At 32.7% G+C, this 21,152-nt stretch overlaps 1 protein-coding gene across 2 annotated transcripts in view; it reads left to right on the top strand.

Moving 5' to 3' along the window:
• Positions 1 to 21,152, top strand: part of SLC4A10 (solute carrier family 4, sodium bicarbonate transporter, member 10) — a 252,551-nt gene that overhangs the window by 158,392 nt on the left and 73,007 nt on the right. Inside the window, exons 7-11 of one of the 2 annotated variants that reach the window (XM_004674607.2) lie at positions 4,207 to 4,298; positions 5,248 to 5,337; positions 12,435 to 12,592; positions 15,046 to 15,133; positions 18,075 to 18,221. In XM_004674607.2, coding sequence (XP_004674664.1) covers positions 4,207 to 4,298; positions 5,248 to 5,337; positions 12,435 to 12,592; positions 15,046 to 15,133; positions 18,075 to 18,221 — 575 coding nt within the window. The remainder of the gene's footprint in view (positions 1 to 4,206; positions 4,299 to 5,247; positions 5,338 to 12,434; positions 12,593 to 15,045; positions 15,134 to 18,074; positions 18,222 to 21,152) is intronic. The other variant, XM_004674608.2, reaches the window with a different exon arrangement.

Here is a 21,152-nt window from a genome sequence, read left to right as displayed (position 1 = left end):
ATGGATCTGTTTAGAGAAAGTATTTTGAAATGCCAAGACTAGATCTTAACATCAAAATTATTTATAGTATAATGGTTTAAATTTGTTATTTCTTCTATGACATTAAGTATTTTCAGGCATATTAAGTTTTCTGAATTTAATTATGATCTTAGGTTCCTTAAGTGTACATAGTTTTCATGTTTTTGAAGGATAGCTCACCTAATCAACATTTTCTGAATATTTAACCTTTCTTTCTTCATGTTTTCTATTCCCATGAATAAATGTATTGTTACTCATATATGTAACGTTGCCATTCATCTTTATATTTCTTTATTTTGCTCTGTCTTGTGTCTGTCTCTAACAGGCTCATCTCATCTCTGTACCTCCCTCATCTCCTAACCTTTGGGTACTCTAAATGCGTTGAAGGTTTCTGAGGTAGTGTAAACCAGCTTGGTCTCTAGGTGAATAGTAATGTACCGCCATGTCTTCATCCCAGTTTCCTTCTATTACACATGATTTTCACTGGAGTAAGGAGTAATAAATAATGATATACTTAAGTGATATTATCTTTCACGTTGATTTGAAATTGGCCATATAGAAATTAAAAATCAGCTATTTTACAAAATATGTGTCCATCATTTGTTTAGGAAAGAATAAAACTATAGGTAAGGATTTGAATTTGTTAATAATAGATCTTTTGAGAACACATTTATAGTACTGTTTCAGTCAGATACTTTAGTGATACTGAAACTACTTAAAGTTTGAAGTAGTAATTGTGGACATAATCTCATATTACTTTTCCCACCACTTTGTGATGAGGGAAATGACTGTGCCAGTTTCTTGTTGGACTTAGTGAAAAAATGTAGTTTAAAAAGCAGAAAAGCAGAACTTCCATCTTGTAGATGGTAATCACTTGAATTGCTTTTCATTTTTTCCTGTGCTTGCCCCTATATCTTTTATGGTTCACCCTGAAAAATATGTGGTCTTTATGTACAAGTTTTTATCTGACTGATATATTATCCATACATGAAGATCCAGGGGAAAAATAAATTCATGGCTCAAGGAAAAATTTCCATTACAAATATGTATTCTACATAATATTCATTTTAACTAACAAGTATAACAAATATTAGAATTTTGGATTTTGATAAGGTTGGAAAATAGACATATGTGGTAAATTAATAAGAATGATGTTAATTTCTCACATGTCTACATTTTAGTTATGGACACTTCCCAGTTAACAATATTAATACTAATATCAGTACTAATGGTGTCCACTTTTTATCTGCTCTTAAATAATTTACTCTGAATGTAATAATGTCACTGAATTAATAATTTGTTTTTTTTTTTTGAGAGGGGATGATCACTTTAACATATCACAATTATTTAGATATAATAAGAGATGTAATTGAAAATTACAGTAATGGGAGCCTGGTTAGCTCAATCAGTAGAGCATGAAATTTTTAACGTTACTATGGCATTCACTTACAGGATGTATTGATGTGGTCAGTGACCAGTAGGAGAAAGTGAAGGTAAAATAAAAAGTAATTTTATCCAGTGGAGAAAAAATGTAAATAAGGAAAAATCTATATTCAAATGGTATGGCATAGTTACTAGAAAAAGTTATCATAAAAAAATAGTATTCATAAAGCTTCCATACAATACACATATAAGTCCTAAATCCTTATTTCATACTATTTAGTTTGTTGCTTTTAAAATCTAATGTCTGCTTTTAGAAGGCATTCACTTCTGGTTGAAGATAAAATCCTGTATCTGAAAATTATCACTCTATGAACTATTATTATTTTAGATGTCAGTAAAAAGAAAAATGGTTGTCTTTTCTACACCTAAATTTACTGATTATTCTTATATAGTAGTATTTGAATTTATGAAAGTCATTTTGAAGTTCAAGCCCATCACCACCTTCTGAAAAACAATAATCATCAGAATAAATTAAAGAAAGTGTTTAGACAAAGATTATAGTTGATAACAGAATTTTAAAAATTGATTTATGAGATTTCCAGTAGTTCAATAGACTATAAGTCTTATGGATTTCTCAAAATATATTAGCATTTATAGGAAAACGCTCAAGTGCCAATGTTTTAAGCATACCATATGAGTAATGTATGAGAACATTCTGCTTTTAAAGCATGTATGTATCTGCATATATATATATATAAGATATATATACACATATGTGTATGTGTGTGTGTGTGTGTATGAGAGAGAGAGAGAGTAAAATGTAGGTTAATTTCAAATTTTAAGTAACATCATATTTTGATCTTTAATTCAATCTCTTCAAATTTCATGTTTTTTTGTCCTGGGTTGACTTTACTTTTGTATGTTTGTTGATTGAATTAAATAATCATTATTTCCCCCCATGTAGTTTTTATGCCACATGGAATAAATTATCATAAGAAAGCACATATATGTTTATTTAATTTTTCCATGCCTGATTTTCACCATTTCAGAACAGTCAGTAAATTTAGGTTTAAATATATCTAATGTTCTAACTCATGAAAATATGGAGAAATGATGTGAAACTGGTGATTGAAGACATCTGTTAGTAGCACAAATGCATTATGTAAAAGGTTTTCTTAAAAAAATTGCAGTTATTATTTTGAGAATGATAAATTAAGTGGCTGCTAATGAACAGTTCACAGTCATAGCTGCATATTGCAGTTAGAAATGGGAGAATGAAAAAACTGATCTGTCATTTTTCTGAAGTTTATATAATCTTGGAATATGCCATAATCAAAACTTGCATACATAGTTTGAGGCAAATTTGCTTTAGAAAGTCATCTTTTAAATCTTCACCAAATGTATTGTTTCTACTTAGTCTAGTAAAAGCAGATAAATATTTAAGTTCTAGAAGAATCACAAACTAATCATTTTTTAGCAACACAGTAATTTTAAGCTCAAAATAATGGTACCTATTTAAAAATTTATCTTGATAGTTTCAAAAACAAAATTATAGTAATATTTGTACATTATTGGTGATTCTAGGTAGCAAAGAATAAGTGGTATTTCAGGAGAGAACATAAAGAAAACATTTGCATATACACTGATAGTTTAGATACACAACACAATGATTACAGAAGGTGAGACTAAAATTGAACTGTGAATAAAGTTGGTTGTTTGGGTTGATAGGGAGAAGAGGTAGGTGGCAAAATGAGATAACATTTCCAGATATTCAAGCCTCATGTAAGATCAGTATTTTGGAATCACTGAGTATGATGGAATTATATCATATATATAATGAAGGCATCAAAACTAAGTTGTCACTTTTTATTTTGCAATTAGAGTTCCAAGTGAGGATGAGGGAGAGGGTAGAGAAGAAGAGAGATACATGTGAAATTTAGCAAATCCCCCTAATTTTATCATTTAATTGTTAACTATGGATAGATTTCAGATAAGTTGTGATTGAAAAGAATACTTTCTCACCCTTTACTAGCCATTTTCATATTCTCAGTTCTACTGTCTGCTTAACTAATGTACTTTTCCCTATAATGGGAAGAGACTACAGAATAATTAAATTGCTGGTTAGTGTTAGTGGAAAGTTAATGCAATTTAAGTTTATTATTTTTTCTCATGTAAGCCAATAGTATGCTGTTCAATTGAATTTAGCAAACGTGATCATATTCACAGTGTGTACTGTGTCAGAGGAGAGTATTTCTAGCTGAACATTTTAGATAGAAATCTCTAAAAGTTATTATCAAAGAATTTTTTATTACTGGTTCTTTTTTCAAATACAATTGCAGTATAAATATGCTGTGTATTTTTCAAATAGATATACTCCACCTCTGTTTTCAAACATTTATCTTTCAAGTTTTCCTGTCTTAAGTTTAAATCACATTAATAGATGTCTATTTGGTCTTTTATATATATATTTTAATAGTTTTGGATAAAGTTGAGTAGTCAGTGTTATTTCAAAACCATGATTTCATTTAAGTATTGTAGGTGATCATTTTCATAAAGAATTATGATTAGAGTTTTAACCTGAGAATTGGTTTAAACTTTCTTGACTGGACTCCCATTTCTATCTGTAACTGAAAAATAAGAATTTTTGTGTGGGCATAGGTATATGTTATATTTATATTGGCCTTTCATGCTTACTTCATGAGCTCATTAAGAAAACTCGTTAGCCTAGTTTAATTCATATATTACTCAATATGTTTATAATTATGTAAGTAACTGTTTGTGTTCTGTAATAACAATCTCTTTTAGCAGGTCAGGTTGCTTCTCCTCAGTCTGCTCTAGCCTGCGTTGAAAATAAAAATGATGTGAGCAGAGAAAACAGCACTGTAGACTTTAGCAAGGTAAGCCTTTTTCCCTTTCACTTAATCAAGTCACTGTAATACTACTATTCATTTTAGGAAGCGATAATACAATTTTTGCATGCATATTTTTTGTTTCCTAGTAAGATTTTGATGTCATTAGAGTTATAGTTATATTTAAGTACATATATAACATTTTGCTTGTTCATAAAACCAAACATGTAATTCTTATGCATAGTATTCAGGTTTCAGCCACTTGGTGTAATGTATATTGTTTAAAAAAAAACACTTAAAAAAAGTTATATAAAGAATATTCGAACTTCACAGGTAACTTAACACAGGTTTCCTGTTTAAAACTTTTAGTAATTTTTTCCTTCTAAAATCACTTTCCCTCTGTTTATGGGAAAGTAAATCACATGGTATAAGACTTGTCATAATTTAGAGAAAAATATTAGTGTTAACAAACAGAAGAACATGGTAAGATTGAGATTTTTTAATAAAAACATAATGAAGACTTGATTCTTGGAAACATCTAATTGGAAACAATTTAAATGAAATTACCCCCCCCCCCATGTATTCAAGATAAAAAAAAAATGAGTCTGAAAATATCATCATTTTGTTTAGCAAATTCCTACTTAATGTAAAAGAAGGCTTTCAATCTTGTCCATACACAAAGGGGTCACAAGTCTTTTTATCCCAGTGGCTGAAACAATAGTAATTCAAAGTACTATTTTTCTTGATCAAGCACTTCACGCTGTTGATAAATTTCAATAGTGGGAGGAGGTGGGAGTGGGAGGCAGCTATGAGGAAGTATCCTGGACCAAACTGCAGAAAAAATGAGTAGCTCTCAGCTCCTTGTTGCTGTTCAGATTCTGCCACTGCCTAAGTAAACGGTCTAGGTCTAGTCATGTGCATGCTCTGCCTCCTGTGCCTGGCAGAGTCTCCGTGGGAGCATGGTGTACCTGCTTAAGTCTGTTAATTATGCGTGCAGGGACTGGGAGGCCAACAAAAGGGGCATACTAGTCCATGTGGGATGAAACAAAGGCATGAAAAAGGACCTCCACACCAGCAAGAGAGAGAGGTGAGGGCAGCTCGGGCTATGTTTCTACAGTGGTTCAAAGCTCATTTCACTGTACGGAGTCATGTGATTCAAATATTAAGCCAGTTCAAATGTATTCCATATGCCACATCAAAATAAAATCTTTTTCCAGCATTGCATCTTCATTCATCTCTGAAAGTTGTAATGAAATTGTCACACACTGCCATGCATTTAATTTCTGATATTCTTCATTTGAAATAGTATCTTAAAAGCAATGACCTAAGAACTTGCTTATTCGTAAAGGCGTTGATAGTATAACGAGGGCATGCTTAACCTTCTCAAAAACAATGATAATAACTCACATCTTCTGGAATCAATTGCCTGTTAACATTTTTTAAAGAATGTAACCCTTTGACATTGAAATGTATTCCTCTATATCATTTTGTTTTTTACATATTTGACCTATATTTGCAATCTTCAAATATGTTTCATCACATTTGAAAGTAAATGAAGTTTACCAATAGGAAACAGTAGTCATCTTCAGGTCCCCCATAAAACTTAAAAATACAGAAAAGTGGAAGGTAGAGTTTCTTTCCTTTAAGCCTTTTCTTACATATATTTTCCCAATAAAATGTCCAGTGAACTCTAACTTTTTCCCCCATGAACTCTAACTCTGAGGTTCACAGAGTCATTTTTCTCATCTGCTTGTCCAGAACTTGGCACACTGGAATGACTATAGCTTTTAAAAAGAACATGAGATTTTGAACCTTACTTCTGGTGTTTTTAACATATCTGGTCTTGGAGAAGTTCTCTGAACTTTAACTTTCTCACTTGTAAAATAAGGATATTATTTATGTTTTGTGTGAAGATTAAATGAAATCTAGAGAGCCTTACAGGGTGCTGGATACATATGGGTGATTAATAAAAGGAGGCAACTACTAATACTGCTTCTAAGTTATTATTATCATCATTATTAGTGGAACTCATAGTGTCAGAAATAAATACTGGACCAGATTTTAGTATGTTTTAATCTCTGATGCCTTGAGCAGTATTTAAAATGTATTTGTTGAATGATTGCTTTGAGGGACTCAAAATACTTTAAGCTTTTAGTTCTGGGGCTTTTTATTTTTTTAAATCAAATAATACTTTTTTACTTTGTAATCTAGAAGAGCAGAGTAGTAGGGTTTGGAAAGAACAAGTATATTTCATCAATATGAAAACAAATTTACTGCCAGATTTTGCAGGTTTTTTAGTATAATTTAAGTTTTTAGAATTTTTCAAAGTTCTGCTAGTTTCCAAGTTACTTTGTCTAATTTAAAAGTTTTAAGGTTTAATTTATAGATTTAAAATAGTGAAAATTAGGGCCCTCCCTGGTGCCGCAGTGGGTTAAAGCACAGCACTAAAGAAGCTAAAGCCACTTCCGCATCAGTTCAATCCCTTCCTGCCCTGGAGGTGACCACAGGGCTTGGCAGACCTCTCCTGACCGCCCCGCTGCTCCGCTCAGCAGTGTACTTCATCAGTCTGCCTGTTCTGCTCTCCACTCTGTCTCAGGTGAATCCTCTCATCGCCCCCCTCATCTCTGGCCTGTACCCCAGTCTGTATGCATAAATACACAAATCTTAAAAAAAAATAGTGAAAATTACAGATGTTAGTAAAAGAAGTCCCTATTCACTTCTAATGACTTAATTCTATATTTTACTTTATTCAGTCTACATATTTAAAACCACACCAATAACTAAGCCTATTGTGTATTTTGGGGTGTTTTTGAATATAACCTGAGTTACCAGGTTTTTGCAATTTATGCATACAGTACTGGGGTACAGGCCAGAGGCATAGGGGGCAGTCAGAGAATCACCAGAGATAGAGTGGGGAGCAGAATAGGCAGATCAATGAAGTACACTGCTGAGGGGGAGTAGCGGGGAGTCCAGGAGAGTTCTGCCATGCCATGTGAATGACCTTCTGGGCTGGGGATTGAACTCCACTGACGTGGCTGCAGCTAGCCTGCAGTGCTGTCTCCTTACCTGTTGCACCACCAAGGAAGGCCCCCTATAATGTTTTTTAAAGAACAGATGTGTCAAAACACTATGTCTCTTTGTTTTTCAAACTGACATGTAGATGCTGATCATTTTACTATTCACCAATAGTTAGTGGTGTTTCTAAACTGTTGGCAGAAAGGAGTAGGAGATGGCACAGTTGGCAGGGGTCTAGGAGATGATGGCTACATGACACAAGATGTATATGGGTCATAATTGGACCTCCACGAACTATTTATGAAAACCAAATACATGGTCTTAAAATAAAATGCGGCCTAAATATCCAGAAGAGTTGTATTAAAAATTAATGTGAGTGGAGTTAATAGTTACACTGGAGGCACTCACTGCTGGAGTAAGGGGTTAATTCACACTACTATAAAGCTATTGGCAGCCACTATAGCATAAGTTTAATCATGGCCAGGGAGGTGACTCGCGTGGCGCGGCAAAGCTCTTCTGTCTTGTCCCCTGCAAACCTGTCAGTAGTGTAGTTCAGTAGATCTGCCTGTTCTGCTCCCCACTCTGTCTCTGATGAATCCTCTCACCCCCTGTACTTTGGCCTTCACCCTTTTATGTGTTTGTTCCCTCTGTTCCTCCCTGACATTGGTCTTTGGTAAAGAATTCAGGGGTTGCCCTTTACCTTCTCCCCCAATGCTTATTGGGAGGTGCTGCCATTCCCTTCCTCCCACTCAAGCCCCTTTTTGTATCATAATCATCCAGTACTTTCCACAACACTTCTTGATTTGACCATATATAAATAAGAATAAATAAATCTTAAAAGAAAAAAAATAGTCCCACTGGAGTGGCAGGCCCCAAAACCTTATCAGTGCTAACAAAATTGTAGAATTCATGTAACATCAAAATTGTCCCATGAGCTTCAGCACTTGATGCTGTCTATAAAAGGAGCTCCCTCAGCTGCCTGAAGGTTAGTGTCACAACAAAAATCAAGAAAGAAAAGCCATAGGTGCCCTTTTCCCATTCTTTTTAAACATCTTTACTTTGCACAGTAGTAAATGTCTAGATAGCTGATAGGCCCTAAAGTGCTGGAAAGAAAACTCCCATGCAAAGGCAATTTATCTTAAGCTACTATATAGTAGAAGTGATCACTAATTTTTTGTCCATTTGAAATATATGTGCTATGTCAAATCATCTTGTCAAATGTAACCACTGACCACATAGTTGAACTTGTAAGATCAAGGGTTTAAATTAATTCTTCTCATTATTGGCATGGGGTATCTAAATTACCTGGGAAAATACACAGCATACAGACACTTTGCTGGGGATTATATCACACATCACCTTGTTGCCTTCCTCTGACCTTCCTTCCCTGTAATAGCCCACCAGCTTGGGAAGGAAAGTACAGGTTTCGGGTCACAGTCATGGGGCTATTTGGTATGTGGGACTTGCCCTTCTTCCACGTCATCATACACTCCCCACTTCCACTCTTGGCAGAAGCACAGGTTGTAACCCCCTCTGTTCCTCTCTGATGTTGATCTTTGGTAAAGAATTCAGCCTTGTCCTTTACCTTCTCCCCCAGTGCTTACTGGGAAGTGCCACTTTTCCCTTCCTCCCATTCAAGTCCCTTTTTGTATCATAATCATCCAGTACTTTCCATGACACTTCTTGATTTGGCCAGAAGTCATCAAGTAAGCTTGGAAGAGACTTTGATCTCTTTTGCATAGTTTTGGAAGCACATTTATTTTCCACCAGCTGAGAAATAAATATTGGGCTCTCAGATGTTATCATCAGCTAAACATTTTTCTTAGCTAAGGATTTGATAAGGCGAAAGGAAGCTACCAGGATTACTCAGACCTCGTTCGCAGAGACTGTAGTAGTTAAACTTGGAGATTAGCCACAAATAGACATTTGTAAGAACACATTACCACTCCTAAGCCCAATTAATTATTTGTAAAGATCTTTGCTTTTAAAAACTGAAGAAGTTTTAAATACAATGCTCTCATTTAGTCATTTTTACAATCCATTTGGGTCTAGTTTTGATTCTAATATTGGAACATAAAGAACCATGAGATGTGCATATTTTGGTTTTTGTGCTGCTGCTAAATAGTTCTCAATAGGGACTAAGGAAGAACTTACTGTGCATAGCATTCCCTGAGTAGTCTTGACTTCTGGCAAGTTGCTGATTTTTTCCACATTTCTGTGCAGGGCCACTAAATACTGAGATGTGGATGCATACCAAGATAGCGGCAATTTGTTGCATTAAAAAAAGAGAGATTAAATAATTAAACCCTAGAACTCTAGGAAATTTAAGAAAGTTCTTCATTTAGATGGTGAGAAAAGTGAATCCAGAAAGTTTAAGATAACTGCTCAAGATTTCAGGCTGGTTAGTGTTATACCATCTCTCCCCAGAGAATTTTTATTAATTTTCTTGTTCTTTTTATAATAGACGTTAGATGTAATTTTCTCCCTAATGTTCCATCTTATATTTCCTTTATTCTCAGAGTGCAGCTTGTCCAGGCACTTTCAGTTCCACTATTTAATATTGTTCCCTCAAGAGATAACCTTTTCTCATTCACTGACTAAATACCAAATGACCAGAATGAATCACCTTTTCCTTCTTAGCATAAAGGTCTGAGGAGACTGGAAAGTATGGGCATAGATCTGGCTTCATTAGAATATAACTTGATTTCTTGAAGGCCCAGTTTAGAATGAGAAACTTTTTGTTTTGTAATTTTTAATTTTATAAAATGTTAAATTGTGGTCCTAAAATGTGATACTTTGTTATATTAAAGGTAGCTAGATTACCAAGTAAGGTTCTTTTTGAATTGAATAGTAACACAAAAAATATAGTACTACCTCAGAAATAATAATATATGTAATTGTATAAACTAATAATATCATTAGATGATAATTTATTATCCCCCAAATTTATGATATCCCAAGAATAATGTAATGTGGTTAACATAATGGTTAATCCAGATATGTATCATTTAACTGTAAATTATTAATTTTACATGAAGATTCTTTAAATCTGAAATTGAATTCTATGTATTTTTAGACTTTTTCTATGTAACAGATATCAATAATATATGATGCACAAATAATGTATTTCCTTATATGAAATTGCACTGTTTTGGCATACTGTGTACCCCCTGATTTTATTAAATTGCATTTAAAGCAGTTATTTATATACTTCCATCTATGTGAAAGACAGATTTCAGTAATTAAGGCTATGGCATTTATTTATCAATAAAAGAGTTTAAAGAAATTTACCCAAGTGAAATTTAAACTTCTCATTAAAGTTATGTAAGGTACTACCATTATAACCCTGTTGTTTTATAATTATAGAATTTCTTAGAAGAGTTTTTTTCCCATTTTGACCCAGTATATTACATTGTATAATCAGTTTTTTCCTTTGAGTAAGAGAACTTGTTTACTCTTTTAGGCTCTGACAAACTTAGAAAGATTTATTATGTTTTTCTCTCAGCGCTAATAGTGCACAGGTAATTTTTTATTCTCTTTTTGAAAAGTTATGCATTATAGTATAATCGTAAGGTATTTCTATTTGAAAGTGTTTTCAACATGTGCATTTCTCCTAGCTAGAAAAATAGATTCATATATACAGTAATAATTACCAGGAAATTTAACCTTTAACATTTAAGGTAAATAAATGTTTTTATATCCAAAATTAAAAGGTCAGATTCTATAAAAGGAAAATATTTACCATTTAAACTTACCTTGTGAGTTTATAAATTTACATTTTCAAGTATATTCATAGGTCAAAAACTTTAGAATTTATAATACTTGTTACAATTTTCATAGATAGATTTACTGTGTTAAATCAATGTTATTTTTATCTAAAATAAAACATCGGTTCTACGTGATATTTTTGATGGTGCGCTACAGATTATTGTTATATTTAATCCTTGTGTAAAATGCATAATCCACATGATGGATTTCATGTTTCATGGTACATTTATTTTACAGAAAAATTAAATAGTTAAACCTCCTAAATAGCTGTACTGAAGTTTGCTTTCAGAAAGCAACATATTTAATGTAGTCACTCAAATCTGGCTATATATTTCTAAGGTAGTCCTTCCACAAGTTTAAATTTTTTTCATTTAAACTTCTTAGAGAAGATAGTTGCAAATCCTTAAATTTGCAGAGGAATTAACCCCAAAAGTCTCAGTCTTATCCATGTTTGCCAAAGCTCTTTTTTTCTCTTCTGGCCATTCACATTTTGACCTTTGGGCCCATTTTATAAAACAATGACTGTAACAACTCCTATTCTTCCTACAAAGACATTTCCACAGAAAGCACTCCCAAATCATTTATAAACAAGAAGTAAATCTGACTTTAAAGCCATTGTTTGGTTTTCAGTGAAGGGCTGTGAATTAAAAATTGACATTTAGTATTGTGAATATTTTACATCCATTGTTCAGACTCACCCTTTACTGGGAGCATTTCTTCTTGCTAATTATCTCTCTTATTTGTGTGTGTTCATTTTAATCACAAACATTTCATATCAGAAATTCAACTATGAATCTTTAGCAACTCCAAATGTTCGTATTTTATTATTTTTTTCACTGTACCACATCTAAACTCTCTGAAGAGAAATGAAAATTAAAGGCCAAATGTAGATGGTAAAAAATATGGAACAACTAGAATATATGTGGACAAGAAAGTCATCATTTATTTATACTGTAACCAGAAGCATGATTGTATTTCTTTTGAAATAGGCATATCTTGATTGTGATGTATTGTACACAATTATAATATATTGTACACAAAATTAAGATAATGTAGTGTAAAAATATTTAAATCTATTTGCAAATACTAATTAAGTTATGATTTAATTGAACACATGCTCTTTTCTGGAAAGTTTCACTTGCTGATGCTGAAGAAGCTTCTTTTAAAAATACTGTGAAGAGAATCAGAATATTTAGACTATTGATGAAAAAGTAGATATACAAGAACATTTTTAAAGGGTAAATTCAGCTATTTTAAAAATTCACTTAAACTCTATTGGAGCTATGTTTAGTTAAACTCTATTTATTGATGTATTACTTTATGTGACATACTGTGTGAGGACATGAGTCTGCAAATTTATCCAATGTTGATAAGCCTTATTTTACTTTGTGATGCTTTCAGGTTGATCTGCATTTCATGAAAAAGATACCTCCAGGTGCTGAAGCTTCAAACATCTTAGTTGGGGAATTGGAGTTCTTGGATCGAACTGTAGTTGCATTTGTGAGGTTATCTCCAGCTGTTTTGCTTCAGGGACTGGCAGAAGTCCCAATCCCAACCAGGTAAAAATGATGAGAACATCTTCATTTCACTTAAACTATTTTTTTGTGGGAAAAAAATCTTCTTCCAGAGGAACTTGTTATTTTCTCTTTATCAAATATTTCCTGTATATAGATAGGCTTTTACTCTAACACTATACCCATAGCAAAACACACATGTCTTGGACCCTACTTCTACTCTACCTGGTATGTCTCCTTCCAAACACTGAATGTGTTAACCAGGTTAAAGTGATAAAAAGTTCAGGTGCTGTGACAGCATAGAAAATGTGTCCTTTGTGGACCTTGACCTTAAAACATCAGATTATATCACTCTATGCTTTGATTATGGATGAGATATTCCAAAAACAGAGTAGTTTAGTCAGGAGAGGTCTTTTTTTAAAGAAAAATAAGATAGTAGTTTATTTTTACATCATTTTGTGCTATTTCCCATCTCAGCTATAATTCCCAGGGTTTTCCCATCACCAGATCACCCCTGTGCCATCACCACAGTCCAGTGTACTTCCCTGCTCTCATTTTTGATCCCATTCCTCACTCTATCCCCATAAAATATCTCTGGTATATAGTTGTTCATTATTATTATTATTATTTAGGAGAGATCTTCTTTTTTAAGGACTGAACTTATTGAAATGAATTTAGTGCTCAAGTATGTATGCCTAAATTTGTGACTTGAGGAAAGAAAATCGTTACTATTCAATTTATAGAAATGTGTCACTCCATACTATTGATGAGTTACTGAGATTTTTGATATATGTCAACTTTTATTTTAAAATGTAAGGATGAAGTGAGTATATTAAAGTGGCTTCTGACCATATCATTAAACCTGTGGTTTTCTGTGTACAATGTATATCCTATTCAGAGTTTCTGGGAATTTAGGTTTCAGATTTAAGATGTCAAACCTACTAATTATAGAGGGTTCATTTTAGTAGTTGAAAATTCCTTTTTATTCTTCCAAGCAATGTTTTCTTATTCCAGCATTTAGAAAGGAGTGATAAATTCTGAATAAGTGATGGTTATTTTTGGCCATGATAGTTCCTATATTTCAAAGAAAAGAAAAGAATCTCAGAAGTAGAGAAAAGCTATAATGGGGTAATATACTCTTATTTTAAAAACTGTCAGGGTTTAGGTGACCTCATTTCATACTGAGATAGCAAAATAAGTGTAGAGTACAAGAGAGGAAAAATTAGGGGCACAGTGGAGCCACTGTATAAGAAAAGATTAAAAAGACTGTAATATTTAGTTGGGAAAGGTGAAAAATGGAGAAGATTAGCTAGATAAATAGAATTTAAAAAGCTATTCAATGTTCCTAATTATTTTCTCTTAAGAGGACAAAAGAGCACACTACGAATGTAACAGCAATACATAGTAGAACTGTCAGAAAATAATCTTTTAGAACATTATAAATAGTCCATGGAATGGAAAACTGAAAAATAGCAAAATGTACATTAAGAAATTTCTTAACATTATTATAGTTGATAAAAGATCTGCCATCACATTTAACTATTCTGTTTTAAATGTGTAGTGGACACTACTATATAGTACAAATCGACTTCAATTCAGTTTCAACTGACACACATAAGCTGATCTCAGACACAATAAGACTGTAATATGTGCTTCATGTGAAAATATGCACAATCTCTAAATTTTGTAACTACATGAAGTATAGATTATAATAACTCAGTACAATGAATAAAACATTAGTTTTCATACTTACTAGCATAAACCATTTAACAAATTAACACTATGAACTTATATTGCAAAATATAAGGCATTCTTTAATTTTTACAATTTCCCTGCAGTGCTAAACTTTTTAGAGACAGGACAATTACCAGTTCTCCAAAGTTAGAGCATGTATTGATTTCATAATCAGTTCCAGTTGTGGTGATGAATTTGCCAAGCTTACATTCTAATTTAGATGCTATTTTTATTCCTCTAGCATTGGAATTAATAGTTAATTAATTCTTCATTTTCTTCTAGCTAATCTTTGATTCCTGATAATTTTTTTCTATTTCTTGTAAATTTTACGTGCCTACTGTTTCTTTGACTGTATGTCCTTTCTTAGTTTTCACTACTAGTTTATGTCTTTCTATTATAATTTGTATATTGCTGAGTTTTCTTTCTTTCATTTTAGAAAGATTTAATCAGATGTTACTTATTCTACCTTCCTTTTCTAAGCATTAAGGATCCTCAGACTGCTTATAAGCACTGAATAGACTCCATGAATGACTAAATAGGAGGAACACTGAGCTCAAAATTATGTATTTCCATTGTTCAAGGACCTTAAATATGAGTTAATCACTGTAGAGTATTTCAAAATAGTAACTTGTAAAAAATATGGAAGTACTTTGTATCAAAATCCCCATCTTCATTATTTTCTTTGAGATCAGTGAGTCTGTACTATTAAAACCTTTTTATATTTCTTCGTTGAAACATTGGTGTTTTTTTCTTCTTAATTACAGATTTTTGTTCATTCTTCTGGGACCCCTTGGAAAGGGTCAACAGTACCATGAGATTGGAAGATCAATTGCAACCCTAATGACAGATGAGGTATTTATTCAAGTTTCATAGGGTACTTTTCCCCACTAGGTACACCTATCTTTTAGAGTTACTTTATCCATGAAAATTTTCTGTGAATTAAATTTCTGGGTACTGAATTCCTCATTTTCTATGCTTTCTTTATAATATTTCCTTTGGAATAATTTATTTGAAAGGGGTAATAAATTCACACATATAACTAAAATGTTCAAAAACCTCAGGTTCTAAAGAAAATTTATTATTTAGTGACTAGAATACTATAGCATTCACCTTGTAGTATATGTGCTACAAAGGTGATCATCATTGTTAACATCATAGTAAATCTTTTGGAAGGTAAAATAATGTTAAAATCTCAAGAAAAAACAATGGCTCTTTTCCTGAATTGTATAGAAGACACAAAAATGCTTTTTATAACTACTTCAAAGTAGGGTTCTTACCCTGGGACCCCATATAGGAGCTATGATGGATTTCAAAGGACCTGTGACCTTTCTGACACAGCAAACAGACTTTAAGAAAAAAATAATGTATATAGATATTTTTGGACTGGAAAATTTCTTATCATGTCCTTAAAGAGGTATATGCCTCAAAAAATGTAAGATCATAAAAATAAGAACATAAAATGGAGAGTTTTATGTTCCCCAACACATTGTAGCCATATATTTTTACTGTTTTATTGTTTTTATTATTCAATAACAACAGATGCAAGTGGTCAAAGATGAGCCATAGTTAAAATTAAGTAGTAAAGAGCAAATGGGATTATATATTTTTTTAGTCTCATCTAAATAATTTAATAATGGATTCATGGAAATGCATGATTTTGGATACCTGGGAATCTATAAAAAGAGTGAATTTATATCATAAACAAATTTCCCTAGGTTTATAAAATCTGAAAATTTTCTCTTGCTTGAGATTTGATATAAAATTCTTTATTAAATATGTGTTTAAATTATGTTTCATTGTTGCCACATATGAAAACAAAGCTTGGAGAAAGACAGTTTTGAAAATCAGTTTCAGAAAGAACCTACAGAATCACACTATTAATTTCCAATGACTGCAATAAAAAATTATCACAAACTGGCCAACTAAAACAAAGAGTACTGTATTTTCTCATATTTGGGGGAGTAAGAAGTCTGAATCAAGGTGTCAGCACGACTATATTACATTCTCTCTGAAAAGTCTAGGGGGGAAATTCTCTCCTTGACTCCTCCAGCTTCTAGTGGTGTATGGAGATCCTCCTAATGGCGTATGGAGTTCTGTCTAGTGATGTATGGTAGCAAAATTCCAATTGCTGCCTCCATCTTCATGTGGCCTTTCCCTCTGTCACTCTGCCTTCTTTTCTGTTTCTTATGTGAATACCTATAGTTGGGTAATATTTCATTTTGAGATGCTTACCTTAATTGTATCTGCAAAGAACCTTATTCCAAATAAATTCATATTCTAAGGTTTAAGTGGACATATATTTTGTAAGGATACTACTTAGTCAACTATTTTTGGTAATTTGATCTATCAAAGAATACTAGGAGAAAATGAGAGTAAAAAAAATTGCTTCATGGAGCCCATAAGCCTCCTCTTTAGAACACCTTATGAGAAGACATGCATATTTACAATATTGCAAAATAAATGACAATGTGATTTGTATTCCACCATTTGAGTATTGTCACTTTCCTACACTGTCTGTTATATTTCCACATCTCATCCAGGAAGTTACCCCAAAAGATGAGAGTTGCTAATTATAATAGGACATGTTAATTTGAATAGCCTAGACATCGAACATCATAAAACCACTTAAATACTTTATAACAAGAGATTTTGTCCCTATCTAATTGCTTTGAAGGCTACTGAATACTTGTTAACAATAAGATGTAACATGTTGATTCATAGCTTACTCTGGTTAAGAAAATAGTTAATTGGATTGCTTTAAGAAATTAAATTCCATTTGAACAGCTACTCTTTAATATTCATTTATGTGCCCTGATTTTGTCAGCTGTTCAAATACTTTTTGACTAAGCTCTGATTTTTTCCTCCCTGTACTGATAACTGATTATGACCATCATCTTCTTGTGTATCTTCAAACTTAGCATGCGTCTTAATGTCAGGATTTAATAAATATTTTATTTTTAATGACTTAATGACTAAATGTGCTACTCATCCTACAATACCTTCAATAATCTATTTTCTCTCATTTTGTCAAGTATCACTAGAGATAAAGCATGTAATTTTGCTTTTTTAATTAAAGTAACTTTGGTTACCTTATAAAAGGTGACTTGCCCTTAAAACTTCCATTCGAAAGTGACATATACACACCTCAGTATCAAAGAAGACAAGCAGTGCAGTCCTATCCTGGGTCTAGAAGAAGAGCTGAGTTCTCTGTCAGTAACCTGAATGACTACCATGGCATGTGTGTATTTATGTGTGTGTGTGTATGTGTGAATATAAATCATATTTTCAATGCTGTATTCTCTCTATATGGTATATACCAAGAAAATACTAACATGTAACATTATTACTATTTATCAGTGAAAGAAATATTAATATTTTAAATTTATATATGCCAGGGTATAAATATGCTGAAATTTTTAATATACTTCACAACATTTTAAATCTATTTTTAAGCAAGAGTTTCAAAAAGTTTGATTTGCCTACACTTAAGTTATGCCTATTTTGAATCGCTAATTCTATTTTAATGAGTTTCCATTCATCATCATTTCCATTTCTCTTATTCTTGCCTGTAGAAATTTAAACATTCATTCTGGCATATTAAGAAAAATACATATCTGTGCACTTTCATGGAGTAAACTAAGCTATATTGTTTTATTTCAAAAACTTTAGTTAAAGCTGGCTATTTCTTAAAATTATTATAATCACATGTGAAATAGCTGGGAAAAGAAAACAGCATACTAAATTTCTATAATGACTTTTTAATCTATAATTGACATTTCTTTTACTTGTATAGGTATTTCATGATGTTGCTTACAAAGCTAAAGATCGTAATGACTTGGTGTCAGGAATTGATGAATTTCTGGATCAGGTAACTGTTCTCCCTCCTGGAGAATGGGATCCAAGCATTCGAATAGAACCTCCCAAAAATGTTCCTTCCCAGGTATGTATATTTGAAAATATTCCTTAAAACTCCATGACTTTTTAAATACATGGCTAAAATAGCTTAACTCATTAAAATACCTTCATATAGCCTCTGAGGCAGGGAGATGAAGTTACAAAGTCTCCCTTAACTTTACCCAGCACACTTCTCTGAGAGATCTGATGTTTTAATGATACCCTGTTAAATCAAATAGCCCTCAAAAATTGTAGATACACTTTAAGAGATAAGTACTAGAGAAAAATTAAAATTTTATAAATTTATAAAATGTGATTTGAGAAAAAAACATTTTTCTATATTCTTTTATATCACTTTGAATTTGGCTTGTATTACAAAAATGCAAAGTCTTTACTAAGTGTATTATATAGGAATCTCCTATGACTGCTGAGCACATGTATTACTGGGAAGAACTTTTTGTTCTAATTGTTTTTTTAAAAAGATTTATTTATTTACACATACAAGAGTTGGGGTGTAGGCCAGTGGTCTGGGAAGTGAGAGGATTCCCCAGAGACAGAGTGAGGAACAGAACAGGTTGACTATTGAAATACACACTGCTGAGGGGAGCAGGGGTGAAACAGGAGAGGTCTGCTGCACCATGTGGGTTATCTCCTTGAATGGGGATTCGAATTGGTGCTGCAGTTAGCTGACAGATAGCTTCATGTGCTGGCTCTTAACCCCTTGTGCCACCAGGGAGGCTCTGTTATAATTCTTATGTTTACATTGTTTTATATTGGCTTATTGTACAAAATTATAAAAATTGTTATTGTGTCTGTAAATGTCTAATGTGCCTTTATTCACTATGCAATCCATATAGAAATAAGGACTGTTGATATTATTTAGGCATCATTTTCTTATTGCAGACATAACTAAGCTTAGAGTAATAGCTAAAAGTTTGCTGACTCCACTTTCTTATCACCACCTCTATTCCTACTGCTAGTTATCATTACTCAGTCTTGTCATTGGCTCTTGTCTGTTGGGAGTCCAGGCTTTGTCTGATCCTGCTGTTCTAGTTGAAGTAACAGATGGGCTAATTTTATTATTCAGACCTGGATTTAGAAGTTTTTCTGGTTGGTCCGAGGTGTACAAATGAGCAGGTGTACCACTCAACCATGAACATTTAAAAAGGTCATTTTGGGAAAAAAAATGTACAAAATGATGTAAAAATAAACTATAGTATTATATATATAAAAAATGATCATCTCAATACCATTGTCCAGATAAGAAAAGTAGACTGTTGCCTGATGTCTCATTTCTATATTTTCATTCTGAAGCTATATAAAAAGCTAATTAAAAAAATATTTGGTTTTTTTTTTGATTCTGTAACTGTAGTCATATAGTTTCAATTGATCTACTACCAAAATAAAAGCAGTGTCAGGAGTCAGTAATTTTAAAGGTTACAGATAATCTTATTTTTTGTACTTTTATATACTTTTTTTCTCTTACAATATTTTATGTGCCTTTATTAGAAAAGTCAGTTTAATGCTTCCTGATGTAATGAGAAGCTCTTAGCTCATGCTATTTGGCAATATATTCATATAGTTAGAGTAAGATTTTTGAAAGTCACTTGTCAACATCGATATTTTGTGAAGCACCTTGCCTTTGAGAAATGATTTGGAGGCAAGCTGGGGCATGATAGCTCTATTTTATAAATTATTTTGTGAGCCTTTAAAAATAAGGATTAGTAATTGAGGACCCTCCCTGGTGGCACAAGAGGTTAAAGCACGGCACTGTGAGGCTGTCTGCAGCCACTGAAGCACAACTTAGATCCCTGGCCAGGGATGTGACCCACATGGCGCAGCAGACCTCTCCTTGACCCACCCTCTGCTCTCCTCAGCAGTGTATTTTAGTCAATCTGCCTGTTATCTGAGTATTGAGAGGCAGTAGCAGAAAGAACATTGAATTAAGAATCAAGGCACCTGGATTCTGTTATGTTTGTGTGAGTGTGAGCAGGTGCCTTAAACTGAACTGATGTTCCGAACTTTCTGCAATGACAGAATATGTACTTTCTCTATTAATCCAATTCATTATTGAGTTTTAGGAATGTGACAGTGGCAACCGAGGAACTGTGTTTCAATTTTAATTTATGCTTAAATAGCCTTAGGTAGGTCTGGCTATCATACTAGCACAGTTTTATATGATAAGTTTAAATTTGTTACACTCTCTGCTTCTTTATAACATTAGTTTTTTCAATTTTTTATAATACATATATTTTACCTTTAATTATGAAATATTTCATACATTGATAAAATAGAACATTCATTGTTTGCTCACCTGCAAGATTTCACAGATGTGAGCATTCTAGATATTTGCATTCCTCCTTCCCCACAGAGAGACACTGTTCTTATTGGGGGAGGGCCTTAACCCATGCAATATTTGGTAAATTTTATACAGTTTATCAAAATAGTGCATTTTAAATGTATGCTATAACTGAATGGTATAATTTCCAAGGTTTTTACTGTTGAAATGTGTGAAATACAGAATTTTTAATACTTTTTCTTTTAGCTAATAGATGAATAACGAGTCATAACCTGAAAATATTCACTGAAACTTTGTCATTAGAGTCACTGTGATATTGTCACTCTTTTGTGTGTGTCTTCAGCTTTATTTTCTCTCATATAATTTACTTATTGTGGAAACCACAACACTGTGTGCAACTCCTCAATACCTATACCAATGCAGCCAAGCTGGCAGAGGGAAAACTTTAAGTACACTGACTGATCTCACATATTTCATAACCACATACATACATCAAGTTGGCCCTGAGTATTGCTACTCATATTATACTTCCCTACTCCAGTCATTCTCTTTAAGTGGCTACTCCATCCCTCTATTCTTTCCTCAAAACTTCAGCGTGTCCTTCCTCACCCTGACCCACAATCTTTATTGCCACTGCCACTACCCCCATTTCTGCCTTCATCATCTTTCTTCTGAATT

This window comes from Condylura cristata, unplaced genomic scaffold, assembly GCF_000260355.1.
Source record: "Condylura cristata isolate star-nosed mole 26May11 unplaced genomic scaffold, ConCri1.0 scaffold00002, whole genome shotgun sequence".
Classification (NCBI taxonomy): Eukaryota; Metazoa; Chordata; class Mammalia; order Eulipotyphla; family Talpidae; genus Condylura; species Condylura cristata.
The sequence above is the reverse complement of the archived record's forward strand: the minus strand, read 5'-3'. Positions and strand labels throughout refer to the sequence as shown.